This window comes from Siphateles boraxobius, unplaced genomic scaffold, assembly GCF_051911475.1.
Source record: "Siphateles boraxobius isolate OS27281-9 unplaced genomic scaffold, OSU_SipBor_1 19, whole genome shotgun sequence".
Classification (NCBI taxonomy): Eukaryota; Metazoa; Chordata; class Actinopteri; order Cypriniformes; family Leuciscidae; genus Siphateles; species Siphateles boraxobius.
Window position 1 is genome coordinate 33,117,501 of NW_027508799.1, and position 18,818 is coordinate 33,136,318.

An 18,818-nucleotide genomic window follows, 5' to 3' on the forward strand; every position below is an offset into this window, starting at 1 on the left:
GCACTGGCAGACAGATATGGTCACACACATAACAGCTGCGTTCATAATGCGATTATAGCCGTACTGCGATTAAGTGCAAGCTCTTGTAAACAGAATTTTGTGATTATGTTATTATGATTATGCTCATAATTAGAGCGACCATAATGACAGTACCGCAGCTTTCTGCATACACTTTAATGCCCCAAAACTGCATGTGTTTGTGCTATAGACAAATGATGCATTATGCAAATGCATGGGTTTGAAAACACAAACTGAACAGAATATTAAAATTTCTGGAGAGTTCAGGAAATTTAGCGTTTTGCATTTGAAAAAGAGCAGCAACAAACAAGCCTATTGCATTTGCTTTAGTGTGCATTTAAAATGAAATGTTGTCAGCATCACACAGAGGCTGGCGTGTGGCGTGTCAGCACTAATGTAAGTTCATACGGCAGCGGCGTAGCTCATGCTACCTCTGACTGAACAAGCCTGGAGTGAGGAGCGTTATTAGCCACCGCACTCGGGCAAAGCAAGAGCACGACTGGAATGACAAGCTCAAACACACTGAGAGTTCGAGTGTGACAGAAGAAGCATTCTGGGACTCCTCTGACATCCATCACTCAGGCTACAACGAGAACATGTGGAGGATGTGTACACAACGCTACGCTACATATCTCAGAGTTAGCCACTGTTACACGCCAAAAAACTGAGTGAGAGGCAGATGGGACTTGGAACGAGAGCTTCCACAAAACGTTTGGGTTGTAAAACTACAGTATGTAAACACAGAAACTGTTCGCCAATGTGCATATTTGGGAAAAGAATGGCTGCTGGGTTCAGCTTTAACTGGCGGAAACAAGATCAGCCGTGAAGAGTTGGCACTGCGCAAGAATTATGAGTGTGGTGAACTATTAATGAGAGCTGTATGTCGATGTGAAGCAGAATGCTGTGACCTCACGATCTCTCCTCCCCTGCAACGGAAGGTCACGACCTCGCGACACACAGCAGGGGGTATGAAAGTGACCCTTTGTGGAAAAAAGCTGACCTTTCTCAGATTCAGTTGTTGTTTATGTGTAGGTGAATCTCACAAAAACATGTAGAAGTCACATTCTTCCTCTAAATAAAAATGGATCAAAATCAGTTTGACTGTAAATGGTTGTAATATATATATATATATATATATATATATATATATATATATTACTGCTGTCATATTGATTAATTGCAATTAATTGCATTTAAGTAAAAGTTTTTGTTTATATAATATATGTATATATTTTTTTACACACATATATTATATATATAATGAAATAATAAATAATAATATGCGTAAATATGCTTACATTTTCATGATAATATGACTAATCATATATTAATACAATATTTACATCTAATTATATATATATATATATATATATATATATGCAATTAAAATAAAATACATTATATTAATACAATAATATTTAAATAATATATACAGAACATATAATACAATAAATTTTACAATTAAAAATATTTATATTTAATAATATACAAATAAACACACATATAACATATCTTACTGCACTTTAGTCATAATTTAAATGTACAGTAAATATGTTAATGTGTAAACAAAACAGAAAAAGTGGGCTCCATTTTTTTAAACTTCAGTATTTTATGGTGTGGTAAATGTGTGCGCATGTTCCTGACAGATTTCGAGAAGTGTTTGTAAACAGAAACTCTCTGCGTTTCTCCGGTCTTCCACTAGGGTCACACGCGGACTGCCGGGAAGTGTAAAAGGGCGATTAAAAATAGAACGCAAGGAAAGTGAGGTTAAGTGGACTGAGACAACATCGCTCCTTGCGTGGGAGTCTTTCAGTTCCTTCCTTTCATTACATTTATTCCTCTCCCGCTCCTCCTGTCTCAATCCGTTATCAAAACATCAAGAGACGTGAGTCAGCCAAACATGAAGATGCTCTGTGCAAACAATGGGCCATAAAACCAAACCTCGCCTCTCTTAAACTTTAGCACATGGGTGTTTGTGTGTTTTATCACGGACTAAAACAAGAGAGGTGTTTATGGGAAAGTTACTGAAGCACTTTCGCGTTGAGAGCGGCTGACAGAACCCAGAGTGCCCGGCCTTAAAAAGCACACATTATCTTGCTCTTCAGCGCAACCTTTACGACATCCTGTGATAGCCAAATCTGCCCATTACATGACTGAAATGGACTCTCTCCACGGCTAATGTCCTCGGATTAGTGTGATTGTGTCTGTGTGCTTATGTGTGTGTGCATAGGTGATATCAACAACAGATCCAGGGAACAAAATGAGGGTTGCTGGTGGAAACAGTATTGATCCGCCCTGGTCATTGTGAGCAGCGGTACACACATCCAGGACAGCCGGGAGGGAAAAGTCCTCTAATAGCGTCTCATTGATCACAGTGAACTAGGGCTTATACACTAGACAACTGTTTAGCACAGCACAGAGGGATGCTGAGTCATGTTATTATTCTCCGTGCACATGCATTGAAAACCCAGCGTCCGATGGGATGTGAATGTGCTTTAGCATGAAAGCAAGTGCGAGGGCTTTGATTCATGCGCAGGCACGTGTTTCTACACACTCCTCGGAGGAACACACACACGAGACCGCATCACGCAGATGGTAAAGCTCCATCCACGGGCAGAACAGATGCAGCGAGGCATGAAAGAGGAACAACCCTTTACACCACACCAGCTGAGATGTTCCTCGTACTCTTCTCCACGACCGTACAGTCAAAACACCATAGCATCAATGAGCCCTTTCTTTTAGTCCGCACAATAAACACTATATGGTGCTTATATCCAAAGTGTATATCACAAAAACTGTGAAGAACATGCAAGGGTCCTATATCACCCCAAAATTATATTTTGCATAAAAAATTAAGTATTGAGTTGTTGTTTTTTTGCATTTTTACAAGATTAGTAAGCATATTTCACCCTCAAAATTAAAATAATGCAAAAAACCCCCAAAAAAACACAACATTTATAATGATAGAGGAAACGCTTCCTTTTACGGTACGTTAACTTACGTGTACTTACAGTGTACTTACCTAAGAAAGTACTGGGTAATATAAGGTAAGTACATGGGTTAAGGTTAGGTTTAGGGGTAGGTTCAGGGTTATTACCTAGTTATTACCCAGTTATTGTAATTACTATAATAAGTACATAGTATGTACATGGGGAACAGGACTGTAAAAGGAAGCGTTACCATGATAGATTGTGTATTTTAATAATAGTTATAGGCTGGGGTGCACATAACTGGTGCACATGCGTCGTTGAAATAAACCATGCGAATCAGAAAACGTTTTTTACGGACAGGGACACGTTTACTTACTGGAGCAGGATTATTCTCTATCTCTGGAAAGACAGCAATCATGATGATAAGTGTGTTTATTAATGAATAGGGGTGCAACGGATCTCAGTTTATCCGTGTGATCCGTACAGAACAGACCCCATGGTCAGGCAAACGTGTGATTCGCGGATTAACTGCTAAGTTTAACCATCATAGAGTGAAAGTCTATCATTTGGAAGTGTTTTGTCTTGCCAATTTACACAATCAAACGATTTTAAAACGTGGAAGAAGAGGCGAATATCAAGACTCGTGTGGAGAGAGAGAGAGATAGAGATAGAGAGAGAGAAAGAGAGAAAGAGAGAAAGAAAGAAAGAAAGAGAGAGGCACGTTTCAGACAGCGCTCGAACACCGAATTAATTCCTCTTACGCGTTTACTTGTGCTTGAACAGACTCATACACACAAAATTATGTCAAAATACCAGGTACGATTTTTTTTGTTTTTAAAGAAGTCTCTTATGTTCATCAAGGCTGCATTTATTTGATTGAATTTTAAAATATTATTAAAATTTTAATAACTATTTTCTATGTGAATATATAGTAATAAAAGTATTAATTCCTGTGATTGAAAGCTGAATATTCAGCATCATTATTCCAGTCTTCAGTCACATGATCCAGTTGATTATGCTGATTCATGAGCAGCATAATTATTATTATCAATGTTGAAAACATTTTTTTTCAGGATTCTTTGCTAAACTTTAAAAGAACAGCATTTATTTTAAATACAAATCTTTTGTAGCTGTAGCATTATAAAATTACTTTACTGTCAGTTTTGCTGCATCCTTGATGCATAAAAAGTTGAACTTCTTTTAAAAAAAATAATTTTGACCCAAAACTTTTGAATGGCAGTGTACATAAATAAAAATAAATTTATGTGTGGTATACAAAGCACATGCACAAACTAATTTAATCAACCCACCCAGATCTTTAACCACTAACTCCAGATCTCTGCACCACCGCCTGAACGTAATGATATTACAGTCTTGGCCAGTGGAATGTATTCATGTTTGAGCATGGAAATGAGTTTTTAAGCATGAGAAATGACACAAAACAAGCGTGACAAACAGTCGTAGCTCTTTAGCACCACACTGACTGTGTTTCGGCATTGCTCTCGCCCCACGACGGCAGTTTTAACAGCCAACGTGTCACAACGGCATCATAAAAATTACAGCACAACTAAATTGTGAATGAACTGAGCTGCCTGAAGACCTCACAACACAAGAATGTTAATGACTGCTTGTGGAAAGAGCTCTTCGAAGCAGCATTTTAAAGGCTTCGTACTTCTCTCCACAACACTGAATTGGCGGAAGGAGTCTATGTCACATCGCTTTGACACTTTCACCCATGTGCAAGAGCCAAGTGTTTTTTAAACCTCTGTTTGGTGCATAGACTACCCTAACTAGACTACAAACCACGTCAATATTGTGCACTGTTGAAAAATGAGGTTACTTTCATATGGGTTACTTGAGATTCTTGGTGTGGCTTCCCACAAATTCCAAGAGCTCAACTCTTGTTCTGTGACGTCTGACTGCGGTGATGTTGGATGCAGACATCTTTATTCTTGACTCAATGTTACCGAAGGTAATGATCTGAATCCAATGAGCTTCCTGCTTTGAACCAAAATATTGTATTTGATCTTGTTCCATTTTTTCTTCTCTCCATTCAAACGTTAAAAACATCAGGTTTTTTTATCGTAATACACGCTTAAAGCCGACCCGGGCCGTTGTGTGAGGTGAGTTGGCTGGGAAGGTGATCGAGATGAAGATAAATCCATAAGTGGACTAGTGATTTACACAACCTCTGAGCTTCCCTGACACGCCGCAAATCTCCTTCTCCACACAGACACACGGTGTGATTCACAGGAAATACTGTATGACAGCAAAATACATCCATTTGATGCCTAAGAAAACAAAGAGACCCTGAGGATCCCTTTGGATTATGAGTAGAAGCTTGAAATAAACATTTTCATTACACAAATATTTTTATTTCAGCTATAAAACCTTCATTTAAATTAAGTTGAATACATAAAATAACTCAAACTAAATAAACGAATACTAAAAAATACAAAAAAAAAGCTAAAACTAATAAAAAGGACACTTTTTGAAAAATGTATAGAAATATTTTTAAAAAACTACCCAAAAACAACAAAATGACTAAAACTTTAAATTAAAATAAAAACAAAAAATTTAAAAATAAAATTAATTCAAAGCATTAACAAAAACTATAATAGTATATCAATGACATCTATATACATATAAAATTATATTTTTTTTTCTAAAAAAAAAGGGTACAACATAATCAAAAATTTGGACACACCTACCCCTTTATTCTGAATACCTTCCATATTTAAGAATAATAGTATCACAGCTTTGAAATATCACAAATAGAAATATTGGAATTATGCAGTTACCAAAAATAAAAAAATCTTTCATTAAAAACGTAGTTGTGCTACGAAACACATGTAGGCACAATGTATTTTTGTCCAAAAAATTATATAAAAATTATGTATATATATGCCACCGGAAGCATTTATATTGATGAAAATAGCCTATCGCTACGGCAAGCCAGGCAAAATGAGCTTTACCTCAGGGCCCAGACCAATAAATAGATGTTCGGGGTAAATTGGTTAACAAAAACGCCTTCCCACTCCCACTTATTTACGACACACTGACACTTGATAGTTTTTCTTCACTCACTCTAAAAGGGACGTTCACATTGACAGTGAATTTGCAGTGGCAAGGCAACCAGAAGTCATTTCGTTTAAATAACAATGTGCAATTTTAGGAAATTAGGAACACAAGTGACTATAATATAATATAATATAATATAATATAATATAATATAATATAATATAATATAATATAATATAATATAATATAATATAATATAAAATCAAGATTTAATTTATTTTCTTTTTTTTTTGATTGGGGCAAAATACGACAGACCATGTTCATTTGTGAGAAAAGTTTGTTCATGCAAATGAGCAGTGACGCAATGTGACGGCATCTAATGACTGTGAAGATAGTTGAGCACTAACACCAACAATACATCCACTTGGGAAACCCAGTGCATCCTGGGAAAGGTTTGAGGAAGAGCAAGGTCTCCTGAGGACCACAGCAAGAATGGGAAAAACTCACACATCTTCACTTTCTCTCCTCTTGTCAGTGGTCAAATATCAGCCGTGTTTGCACTACTCCACACCTTTATAAGGTATTGGAACCTGGAGATGGCTGTTTTCCACAGATCAATAAGAGGAAAACAGGCAGAAATCATGCACACGAGCGACTGCACTTTGAAATCTTGTGGGTGAACGAGAACTTTGAAGTGCTAATCAGTGTTTCATGCAGCAAATATGATACAGAGACAAAAGAAAACCACGTCCCTTAATTGACAAATGATAAAACCACTCGGTAATTAGAAAAGAGAGCAAGCTATGTTAGCGCACAAGCACACACACAAATATGTATGAACAGCATGTGTGCCTGAATATGACTGTGAAGCAGAAAGAGCAGCATCGATCCTCAGGGGGAGGATATCCTTCCGATAAACGGCTTAGACACTGAACACACACACACACACACACACACACACACACACACACACACACACACACACACACACACACACGCACACGCACACGCACACGCACACACACACACACACACACACACAACTCGCCTCCCACTATTCATTTGCCACTAAGCCCTGAATTCAAGCTTGATTGTTGCACCACAAAAAGGCATGTAAAGAACATATTGCATTCTCAGAGTTTCCACATAGAGCGCTATAATTTAAACAATATTAGCATGAGCTGTTTTCTTCTACAGTTTTCATTTTAAAGTCACCATGAAATGAAAATGGCCAATTCTTATTTTTTATGGAATATTGCAATATTTATTATAAATGATTTATCCATGGACATAAATATTTTTTTTTAAATTCATGTCCATCGTAATCTTGAATCAAAATACCCTGCAGCTCATCTCTACTCTTCTCTGATGATGAGGGCGGGGCAACCTGTCACTCACATGAGACCAGCCAATAGCAAACCACAACCATCCAATCAATTCCCAATGGACAAAATCAAGCCCCGTCCTGCTTTCGTTCTTGTTCGAGAAGCCGTTTCATTAGCAAGAAAAGAGGTTAGCTATTTCCTCTTCATGACGACATTTAGGTCAACTACTTATACCAGGGGTCAGAAACCTATTTGTCATAAAGTGCCCCCCCCCCCCCCCCCCCCCATGTATAAATAAATATAAACATATTTTAAATATTCATAATGGCTAACACAGAAATAGTACAGAAATTAAAATGTTTCTCATGAAATTTGTTTTAGATTTGTCATCTTTGTTTTTCAGACCTAAATTAGACTTTGAAGAACAGATTGGACCTGGTCATTTGTGTTTTTACTGACTTCTTTCAGTTTTGTTAAAAGTGTTACACTTCCACTTGGCAACATAACTGCATCTCACTACTTTTAATGAAGACAACTGTGTGTTGAGCTTCAGAATGTAAGCTAAAGTTTCAGTTTCATTTGCGCAGTTTGCACGTCGGCTTGCTGAAGAGATGCGTGTTGCAGCAGCGCTGTCATATCTATAAACCGGGAGCCGTTCTAACACTCGCATGTTTTTTTTGTACCAATTTCGGAGGATTAAAATTTACATTTGTGACTTCAACAAGCATATATAATGCATATATGCATTTTGTTCATTTTCATCTGGAATATGTAAAAGTGTGCTCTCAATCAGAGGGCATTTGTCTCATGACTGGATAGCTTTCCAATCAGAGAAAAAACATGAAGTGATCAGGTACGCATGAACGGAGTTTCCACATGCATCGCAGTCATTTTAATATGTATGGAATGTTTAATAAGGACTCTATACACTTGGTTGAAATTTATAGCATTAACTATTTACAGCGGAACGAGCTTTAAGGTGTCAGTTGGATAACTTGTTTGCGCTGATGCGCAGTGGTCAGCGCGACCACTCTGACCAATGGTTTGTTAGATCTGCTCGTTTTCATTGATTTGTGCAGTTTAATACTCACACTTTAATAATATTAATAACTCCTTACTTAATAAAACAAGCTGTTACTACAAGGAATTATTACATCAATATGTAGATCTGTATATAGGTGGGAGGTAGGCTACTTTATCTGAATGAAATACATACACCCCTCTCGCGCTTGCTTGCGTGCCAGCGATTAACCCGATTAAGTGCCTTAGGTTGCCGACCCCTGACTTATACTAACTAGGCACTATGTACTCAACCGTGTAGCGTAATCAGTTTATACAGTTATTTTGTCATTCATCATCAGTCTGTTAGCTCCTCCCCCTCAACATCAGAGTCTGTTAGCCCCTCCCCCTCAACATCAGAGTATGTTAGCTCCTCCCCCTCAACATCACAGTATGTTAGCTCCTCCCCCTCAACATCAGAGTATGTTAGCTCCTCCCCCTCAACATCAGAGTATGTTAGCTCCTCCCCCTCGTCAGCAGAATCTGTTAGCCCCTATTATAATAAGGACCATATAAGTAGGGTGACCAGACGTCCCGTTTTTCCCGGGACAGCCCCGTATTTCCACTCTAATTTTAGTGTCCCGACTTATTCTAAAAAAATCATGTTTTGTCCCTTATTTCATCGTTAATATATATATATATTTTTTTTATATATAATAGGTTTCGTTTCCGAAAGGCTAAGTGAATATATATGTTACGTTCAAACCGTGTAGCGCGCATGACAGAGAGGGAGAGACCTTGTGTGTGTGTGCTAGTGTGCCTAATGAAGCGCATGTAAGACGCATTAATAGAGGGAATGCATTAACGTCACTTTCCCGCCAGAACACGCCCCCTCAGCCGGACTGAGTGGCAGAAGAGCAGCTGTGTGACTGGATTTAATAGGGGAAACTGCGAAAACGCAAGTAAAACAAACGATTATCAGTTTAAACTAAAGATTGGACTCAATATAGTGTTCCTTACAACTTACTAAAGATCCAGTGATCCATGGATATTAACATGCAGCCAGGAATCGTGTTTCCTGACATTTATATGTGCCTGATTTCGACACCAGGGAAATACATACAGCAAATTTGCCTGTGAATGCTTTATATAAATACAAAATAGGCAGGTCTAAATCCAGGTGATCACTTATCAATGTTATATATATCATCATATCGTCTAGAGACTTAAAACTTGTATAGTTTTTTGTCAGTGTTTATTTAAAAATGTCAAATTATACAGAATATACAGTGGTAAATATTTGATTGATGAGTTGTCACTGCAATATATAACAATACAATATATAGAGAGTGATTTTACCACTAAATTCACCATATTGACACAAAAAGGATAACTGCAAATCCACCTTTCGCTGCCTGGAGTCCAGTTGTTTCTATGAATTGTAGCGATCTATTTGCTTCTCTGTTCTGTAACTTTAGGTAGTCTGTAAAAATATTCCTCATATTTCTTGTCAAATCTAGTTGTACAGTCAGTCTCAAAGCTCTTTCCCGTTTTAGACGCGTTTTGTGTGTTTTTTCGCAGCATTCACACTGAAAACCAATGCTGCCGCTCAGTCTTTTTGCCACTTGTGGGCGTAACTGCAGTCACTCCAGCCAACGGTGACGTCACGTGCATTCCCTCTATACGCATGCGTTCTGTATCTGTCCCGTATTCCACTCCGAGAAATCTGGTCACCCTACATATAAGGAAAGCAGCAACAATTGAGTGCATGAAATGTCCAACATTTTACACTTGTTTTTTCAGGTAATTAAGTGCATCATCCGGGTATTTAAAGTGCACTTTTTCTTTTTTGAAATTTCAGTGTGAACAAACCACTACCACTATTTATACTACAAAACGGCACATAAGTACATGAATTTGGACGTCTTTCTCTCTCTCACACACACACACACACACACACACACACACACACACACACACACACACACACACACACACACACACACACACACACACACACACACACACACACACATGTAGTGTTTCCATGTTTTATGGGGACTTTCCATAGACATAATGATTTTAATACTGTACAAACTGTATATTCTATTCCCTTACACTAACCCTACCCCTAAACCTACCCATCACAGAAAACTTTCTGCATTTTTACATTTTCAAAAAACATCACTTAGTATGATTTATAAGCTGTTTTCCTCTTGGGGACCAAAAAATGTCCCCACACGAACAAGGATTTCAGATATTCCCATCCTTATGGGGACATTTTGTCCCCATAATGTAGGGTTTACCAGGCCACACACACACACACACACACACACACACACACACACACACACACATAAATTGCAAATCACTCACAATGAATAACGATTACACACATATGCGCTCTTTCCTCATGTGGATTGTTCCTGCTATCAGCTCACAGCCTTATGTTTGTCTCAAGGCCTAGTGTATTGTGGGAGGTTGGCCCAGCACGCTCTGACAGCTCTGTTGTAAGACACACTGATTGACAGCTGTTTTCTAAGGTCATGTTCATCTCGTGCGGTGTACCCTCATGTAAGCCCTGATGTGTATTACGCTTTAACTTATGTCTCTGTCAGCACTGTAATAGCTGTAACTCATCTCTGGCTTTCTAGGTTTACCACAGCAGCTTTTGATGCAAATCCCCTGTCGGAAACAGCAGACCTCCGTTAACACGCGACCCCGGATGAAATCACTGTCCTTCTGACGGGCTGCACCGCAAGGCCCTGATGCCAAAGTCTCGAGTGACCCGACAGAAAGAAAAAAAGAGTTTCCTTTCTGTCAGAGGCAAAGGCATAAATAGGTGGAGGTTAGACTGCTGGGAATGAAAGAAACACCAAGGGACAAACGCAGGGGCACAGAGTACAGAAACACGTCAGTAAAGACGTCAACACTACTCCCTGCTCTCACCCAGCCGTGAAGAGAACTAGATAAAATGTGCAAACACATTAGCATATGTGCACGCACACACACACACACACACACACACACACACACACACACACACACACACACACACACACACACACACACACACACACACACACACACACACACACACACACACACACACACACACACACACACACACACACACACACACACACACACACACACAGAACTAGGTAGTTCCTGAATAAAATAAAAAAAGTGTGGGCACAAACTCAGTAAATCTAAAACACACAAACACATCCAAAATAATCATTCTGGGTCTTATGTCAACAAAGGTCTTAATCTATAAGATAAAACATTATCCATTAACCATTACATATTTTATACAATTGGTAGCATTTCACAGTCTTCACATAACTAAAAAGATGGGATTAAAAAACAAAACAAATACAGATTCATAGTACTTTACCATTGATTTACCTTTTATCCTTGTAGTTCTTTAACAACATCATCCTCCATGAAGTGACATTATTTTGGTGGGAAAACATACTTTAATGGGAAAGCATGTTGCTAAAAATCTGATGTGCTTCTTTCAATTACACAAACATATTACAAAGTTGCAAAGTTCAAAAGGAACTGCAGGAACAGGACAGACTCTCTTCTTGCCAAGTGTAATGTCGTCAATGATGATGTTTAAAAGACATCATATCCCGGGTTACAACCAGGAGGTCAGATAGGGGTCACCACCTCACATATTCATTTACACCGTGGTCATAATGATTAATCAGAGATCTAGCAAACAAAACAAACAACTCATAACTCACATTTCACCACAAAATCAGAAGATTAGAACTGATATTTTGGATAAAAAAAATATTTTTGGACTTGCTAAAGTGTCACATTATTTTCATGACAATTAAGCACAAATTAAACTCCAATTTCCATTAATGCCAATTTTAACTTTTGAACTTTGTAATATGCTTTTGTAATTTAAAGAAGTACAGCAGACTTTATGCAACATGCTTGCCCACTAAAAATGTTTTTTTTTCCCACCAAATTATAATTTCCATAATGAAATTCAAATTCATAAAATGTTCAAGTTATTTTCAATGATTCTCATCATATTCTCAATATTGAAACACAATATTTTTTAAATATAATATACTTATATTTTTTTATGAACTTAAGTGCGACTAAAAGGCAGTTACAAAATATTGCTAGGATGAATGAATAAATAACTTTTCAAATTAAACCAACGAGACCAACACACACACACACACACACACACACACACACACACACACACACACACACACACACACACACACACACACACACACACACACACACACACACACACACACACACACACACACACACACGCACACACACACACACACACACACACACTGACCTGAGATCCTCGGGCACCTCTTTTGTGGTCCCATTCTTGCTGTGGGAGCATCTGTGGACAGACACACAGGATGTTTTGAGTCACACACACAGAACGATGCAGCACATATTCCATTCACCATTCACTATTCAGCATCTAGTGAGGCTACACACTCTACCTCGCACACTAAAAATACAGGACACAAAGAGAGAGAGAGAGAGAGAGAGAGAGAGAGAGAGAGAGAGAGAGAGAGAGAGAGAGAGAGAGAATGAGTGAGAGAGAGAGAGAGAGAGAGAGAGAGAGAGAGAGAGAGAGAGAGAGAGAGAGAGAGAGAGAGAGAGAGAGAGAGAGAGAGAGAGAGAGAATGAGAGAGAGAGAGAGATCAGGGCCTCCAGGGATCTCTCTCTCTCCCCCCCTCGCACACTTTCCATTTTGTTCAGTGACACACGCTCATAATTCAATTTCACAGTCAGGCTGCCTTTACTCTGCGCTCTTCGCCTCTTAACAGCTCCTCAAAGGCTGTAAACTTTACACACTCTAATTAACAGACAGTAGGAGGTTCCCGCAGGCGGCAAAAAACAGGCCTCGTTGACTCGAGAGTAAAAAAAAAAAAAAAAAAGTGTTGCCCACAATTGAATAGCACCCTTTTAGACAAACACCAGAGGACGAAAAGCAGGGGAGCGCAGGACGCCCTCTCAACCCCCGCCGAAATAGCCTCAGGACTCAAGCCTGGGAAACTAGACTTTTATAAATAAATTGAAGCTATTTGGATGAATATTTTCCTTTGGTTTGAAGGGAGAGTTTGCCAAACAAATGGCATTCTGGCTGGGTTTATTGTATACAGCGAGACAGCCTGTAAATCAGGGTACTTGCTCCGGCCACCCTCAATCCCGTCAGCTCCCTGGTACACAATGTGACCTGGCACTGCATGTAAACACCACGGCATAGCAGAACTACAGGAGTATTCACAGCTGGAGCACGTCCTAATAACTACAAATAGACTTTCCAAAGTTGGTCGAAACGGTCATGGAAAACTCAAAAATAGTTCTCATTTGATATAATCTGTCAGCGAAGGAATATATTTTGCAGTCCCTATAATGCCATTTCGATATTCTTACATGTAGTGTGTAATATACAGTAGCTGTTTGTGAATGTAAAAGATACAGATGTACAGATAAATGGAGTTATTGTCTCCCAAAAGAAAGAACTGATTCTGAACTGCTGAAACGAGTCGTCCGTAATTCCAGTCTTACTTCATAATACAATCAAATATGCATAATGCCAGTCAATGTCTTCATTGGCTGCCCATGAATAATGTCTACTTTGACCCTCAATCAATCTTTGACCAATCAGAGCAGAGTAAACCAATCACAACAGACTGAGCCATCTGACCTATCAGAGCAGAGTAGACCAATCACAACAGACTGGGTCTTCTGACCAATCAGAGCAGAGGAAGGTCTCGGAAAGGCGGGGTTTAGAGAGACTGAATCCTTTATCAAACCGTTTCAGACGCTGTGAGAAAACAGGTGATGCAGCAATGTAAATTATGAGAAAATGTAAGTGTTTTTTTACCTTGTATGCATGTAAACGTGTTGTAATAGACCAACGAAACAAAATTAGACACCTTTAAAATAAAACTTTAAAATAAGTCTCTCTTCTTAATGCATTTGAAGTAAATACCATGATACGTGAATATGACAATCATTCAGTACCATGATACCGGCACTGTACTTTTTGCAAGTTTTCTTTCTGTTTTTCACATAACAGAATGATATTATGACAGGCTGTAAATGGTTCTGTCGTTAACTCATTGTCAATCAGAGGAATCTCGGCCGGGCCGCGGGTTACATAATGTTACGTAAAGGCTCTTTGGCCGAGGGTCAAGCCGTGTCCTCAACCGAGGTTTTAGGAAACCAACGGCTGTCATTCATGACATTGCAATCATGCATTCATTCATTACTGTGATCATTTGCTAGTAAAGAAGTCCTTTCACAGGCTCTTAAGAGCATAATCCTGTTTCTATTCATACATAAATAATAAAGATGGTTCAAACAAACTGCTCCTTTAAGTAAGTTCTTTTCGTTTGGTTTGGCATTAAAACTACAAGGCTGTATATTGAAACCATGAGACATGGACAATTATTAAAAATCAGAGCGACAGAAGCATCTGACGGAACCCTTTAAGATTCTATATAGAACCTTTTCTTTTAAGAGTGTATCAGTTTTTTAAAAATGTGTTTATTAAATAAACCATTTGAACGAACTGATTCTCTAAAATGAACCTCCCAGTACATATGCAGTGAAGCTTAAAAAGTGTTTTAGTAGAAGTTATTTGACAACAACAAACATTATATAGATCCAGACTTATGATGAACCGTTTTCCTTCAGTTATGACCAATATTATATCAGAAAATAAGACATCAGTGCATCAGCATCAGTGAAGGAGAATACACAAGTCAGTTGAGATTGAGATTGAGCTTCTGTCAGAACAAAACATCTTTAGCAGGAATCTTTCTCACATTTTAAGCCGACTTCCAGAGAGAAACACTTCTTTGAAAAGTCAACATTGCACAGACAAAACCTCCAGGTTTTCCAAAACCTGCCAGCCTTTCTGGTCGGGGGTTTATTTCACTGAAATGGCAGTGTGGCATTTAGCTGCTATATTAATAACAGAGCCTGACGTAGATCCACCCTCATCTACCGCTGTCAAAATCATTAAACTACTCATAAAACACCGGAGAATGAGCAAAGGAGAGATTTTCCAAGGTATTTCAAAGGCTTTCCATCTGACCACAGCCAGCGCCGTCACTCACTCCGATCAGCCTTTATTTACACATAACTGAACTATTACTGCACTTACTTGCCCTCCATTTAAAAGCAAGAGAAAGATATTTGCAAAGACAAAACAGCACCTAAAATTGGATTTAACAGCATCTTCACAAATATTTATCTTCCCTGATACAAAAGCGGCGCTCGCTAGAGAGGATTTCTCAAGGGAACAACACTAACGGGCTGTGATAATGAGATTTCTCTTTATTCAGACGTCACTGTAGCGAGGGCAGACAATAATCTGCCATTAATAACCGAGCTCTCCATTTTCTAAGCGAAAGGGTTGAATGGAGGAGAACTAGTCGTGACAGAATGGCGCAGCTCTCATAGGACTAAGTGACAGATGAGGCAATCCTCATAATAAGGCGTATGATGCAGCAGTGCTTTAACATTGCATGAACGAGCTGCAGCCGGCAGTCCCGCTAGTAGCAAACACTCGCTCGTCCAGCTCTCTCTCGCTCTCTCTCGCTGGTTCTCCATCTCTCTAGTGATGTTCGGAACAACCCTTCTACTACTCTTTCTGCAGTGTGCATTCTGTGCACAGTGTGTGTGCGCGAATTTTCTTTATGAATGGAATACCACATAACCTACTAAAAATTGCCAAAATGTGAAGTAGTATGCCTATACAAGTACAGAACTGCATGGGACTGCATTTTTATTGCCTGCATCCCTTTTATGGGACTTCATTTTTATTCCACTTTTGGTTTAAAAAACAACAACAACATAAATGGACATAAAAAAACTAAAACTAAAAACTATATATTAATATTGTATTTATTTCATATTTATTGCTACTACTACTACTACTAATAATAATAGTTATTAATTAAATAATGATATTAATGAATTGTAGTTAATGAATAATATTTATTATTATTTTAAATATCAACTATGGTACTCTAAATTATCTTTTATTGGCTTTTTTATTCTAAATGGTTTAAGAATAACCATAAATAGATATATATAATAGATATATATATAGATAATTATATATATATAATTAAATATATATTTAATGAAAATAACTATAAATTTAAAATAAAAATAAAAATAAATATTTTTAAAATAACCCAAAATAAAACAACATAAAAACGTATAAAACGTATTAAATAAACGTATTTAAATAATTTACATAGGTTTATAATTACATAAAATAAAAAATGTAACCTTAAAAAAGTAACATTTGTAAAAGTTGTATGAACACATTCTAACACTAAACTTTCTTTAAAAAAGAGAAGAAAATTTGATGTGACAATGTAGCATGCTACTACTACTTGAGAAAAATGGCATATTACAAACTGTTCCTTCTATAAAACAGCAGGCAGTATGCAGTATAGTATGCAGTATAGTGTGGAATATAGTATGCAGTCTAGTGTGCAGTATAGTATGCAGTCTAGTGTGCAGTATAATATGTAGTATAGTGTGCAGTATAGTATGCAGTATAATGTGTAGTATAGTGTGCAGTATAATGTGTAGTATAGTGTGCAGTATAGTGTGCAGTATAGTGTGCAGTATAGTATGCAGTATAGTATGGAGTACAGTGTGCAGTATAGTATGCAGTATAGTGTGCAGTATAGTGTGCAGTATAGTGTGCAGTATAGTGTGCAGTATAGTGTGCAGTATAGTATGGAGTACAGTGTGCAGTATAGTATGCAGTATAGTGTGCAGTATAGTGTGCAATATAGTGTGCAGTATAGTGTGCAGTATAGTATGCAGTATAGTGTGCAGTATAGTATACAGTGTAGTAAGCAGTATAGTATACAGTACAGTGTGCAATATAGAGTGCAGTATAGTGTGCAGTATAGTATGGAGTATAGTGTGCAGTATAGTATGCAGTATAGTGTGCAGTATAGTATGCTGTATAGTGTACAGTATAGTGTGCAGTATAGTATGCAGTATAGTGTGCAGTATAGTGTGCAGTATAGTATACAGTATAGTAAGCAGTATAGTATACAGTATAGTGTGCAGTATAGTGTGCAGTATAGTATGCAGTATAGTGTGCAGTATAGTATACAGTATAGTATGAAGTATAGTATACAGTATAGTAAGCAGTATAGTATACAGTATAGTGTGCAGTATAGTATGCTGTATAGTGTACAGTATAGTGTGCAGTATAGTGTGCAGTATAGTATGCAGTATAGTGTGCAGTATAGTATACAGTATAGTATGAAGTATAGTATACAGTATAGTAAGCAGTATAGTATACAGTATAGTGTGCAATATAGTGTGCAGTATAGTATGCAGTATAGTATGCAGTATAGTGTGCAGTATAGTATGCAGTAAGCATTACTCTAGTATTCCATTGCGGAAACTCTGGCTGTTTTTTTCACGTGGCCTCCCTCAGCTTGAGCCTAAAGCAGGACTTGAGCTGCATCTCTCAGCCATTACGCCACTAATGCGCTTTTAATAATGTAGAGACTGTGGGTGAGCTGGAAATCACACAGGACTGAACGCAGCCCAGTGCTCGACTACTGCTCGCCTATTTCACAATGATTCATTCATATCCAGCGTCCTGCATGTTCACAGAGCTAACTCCACACACACTTGTGTCCTCTATTGCTTCATTTCAATACATATACTGTAACTGAGCCATTTCTCATGCACTGCTTTCAGCTGTTGATGAGAAAGATAACACGGGGGTAAAAGCTATAAATATGCTCTTTATTTGTGCATCTGCAAATGTCTGTCTGTGTGCAGAGACTGTAAAGTGAATAATCAAAACTGAATAATAGCCTCCAATCATACCAAGCTCACACTTCTCGCTTGCTTGTCATATCGGGCTAGATTAAGTGCAAATTACGCACACTTTTTTAATAAGGCTGGATTTTTAGTCAAGAGTACTTGTTCACCTCCCCTCTCACTTTCGCTTGTTCTGCCCATTTAATTGACTGTATTTACGGCTCCTCTTCTGACGGCCTGCAGGTGGCGCAGTGAAAGGAAACCTAATGGCGCCAGCGCAGTGATTCTGTGAGAGGAGTTACTGTGAACATGAGAGAAAAACACTGCTGAGCTGCCAAAACACTTTAAAAGGAAAACAGAGAAAGGAAAGTGACATGCGGTATAGATATAAGACCGTTCTCACATCTGAATATATCTAAAATCATAATTCACTGAAAAGATTAACTTTCAAACTAATTTCGGTCAGAAATTACAGGCCGCGAAAATGTATTTGTGTCTCGATTTTCAGTAAAATATCTAAACATTCTTAAGATACCTTTACTTGAGAAGCAAATACACATGCAAAGTCTTGTTTACTGAAACAATTAGGCAAAATTAAGTATGCTTAAAACAACAACAAATATCTACCAGTGGGGACAGAAAAATAAAACTTGTTTTCCGTTTGAATTGGAGTTTTTTTTCTGACCCCAGTGGC

At 38.0% G+C, this 18,818-nt stretch overlaps 1 protein-coding gene and 1 pseudogene across 5 annotated transcripts in view; one reads left to right on the plus strand and one right to left on the minus strand.

The window, feature by feature from the left end:
- The window catches only part of pde3a (phosphodiesterase 3A, cGMP-inhibited), a 97,762-nt gene that overhangs the window by 40,471 nt on the left and 38,473 nt on the right, over window positions 1–18,818 (minus strand). For all 5 annotated transcript variants that reach the window (XM_077235133.1, XM_077235130.1, XM_077235132.1 and 2 more), the window contains exon 2: window positions 12,639–12,689. In XM_077235133.1, coding sequence (XP_077091248.1) covers window positions 12,639–12,689 — 51 coding nt within the window. The remainder of the gene's footprint in view (window positions 1–12,638; window positions 12,690–18,818) is intronic.
- LOC143742408 (uncharacterized) lies at window positions 16,772–17,728 on the plus strand (annotated as a pseudogene).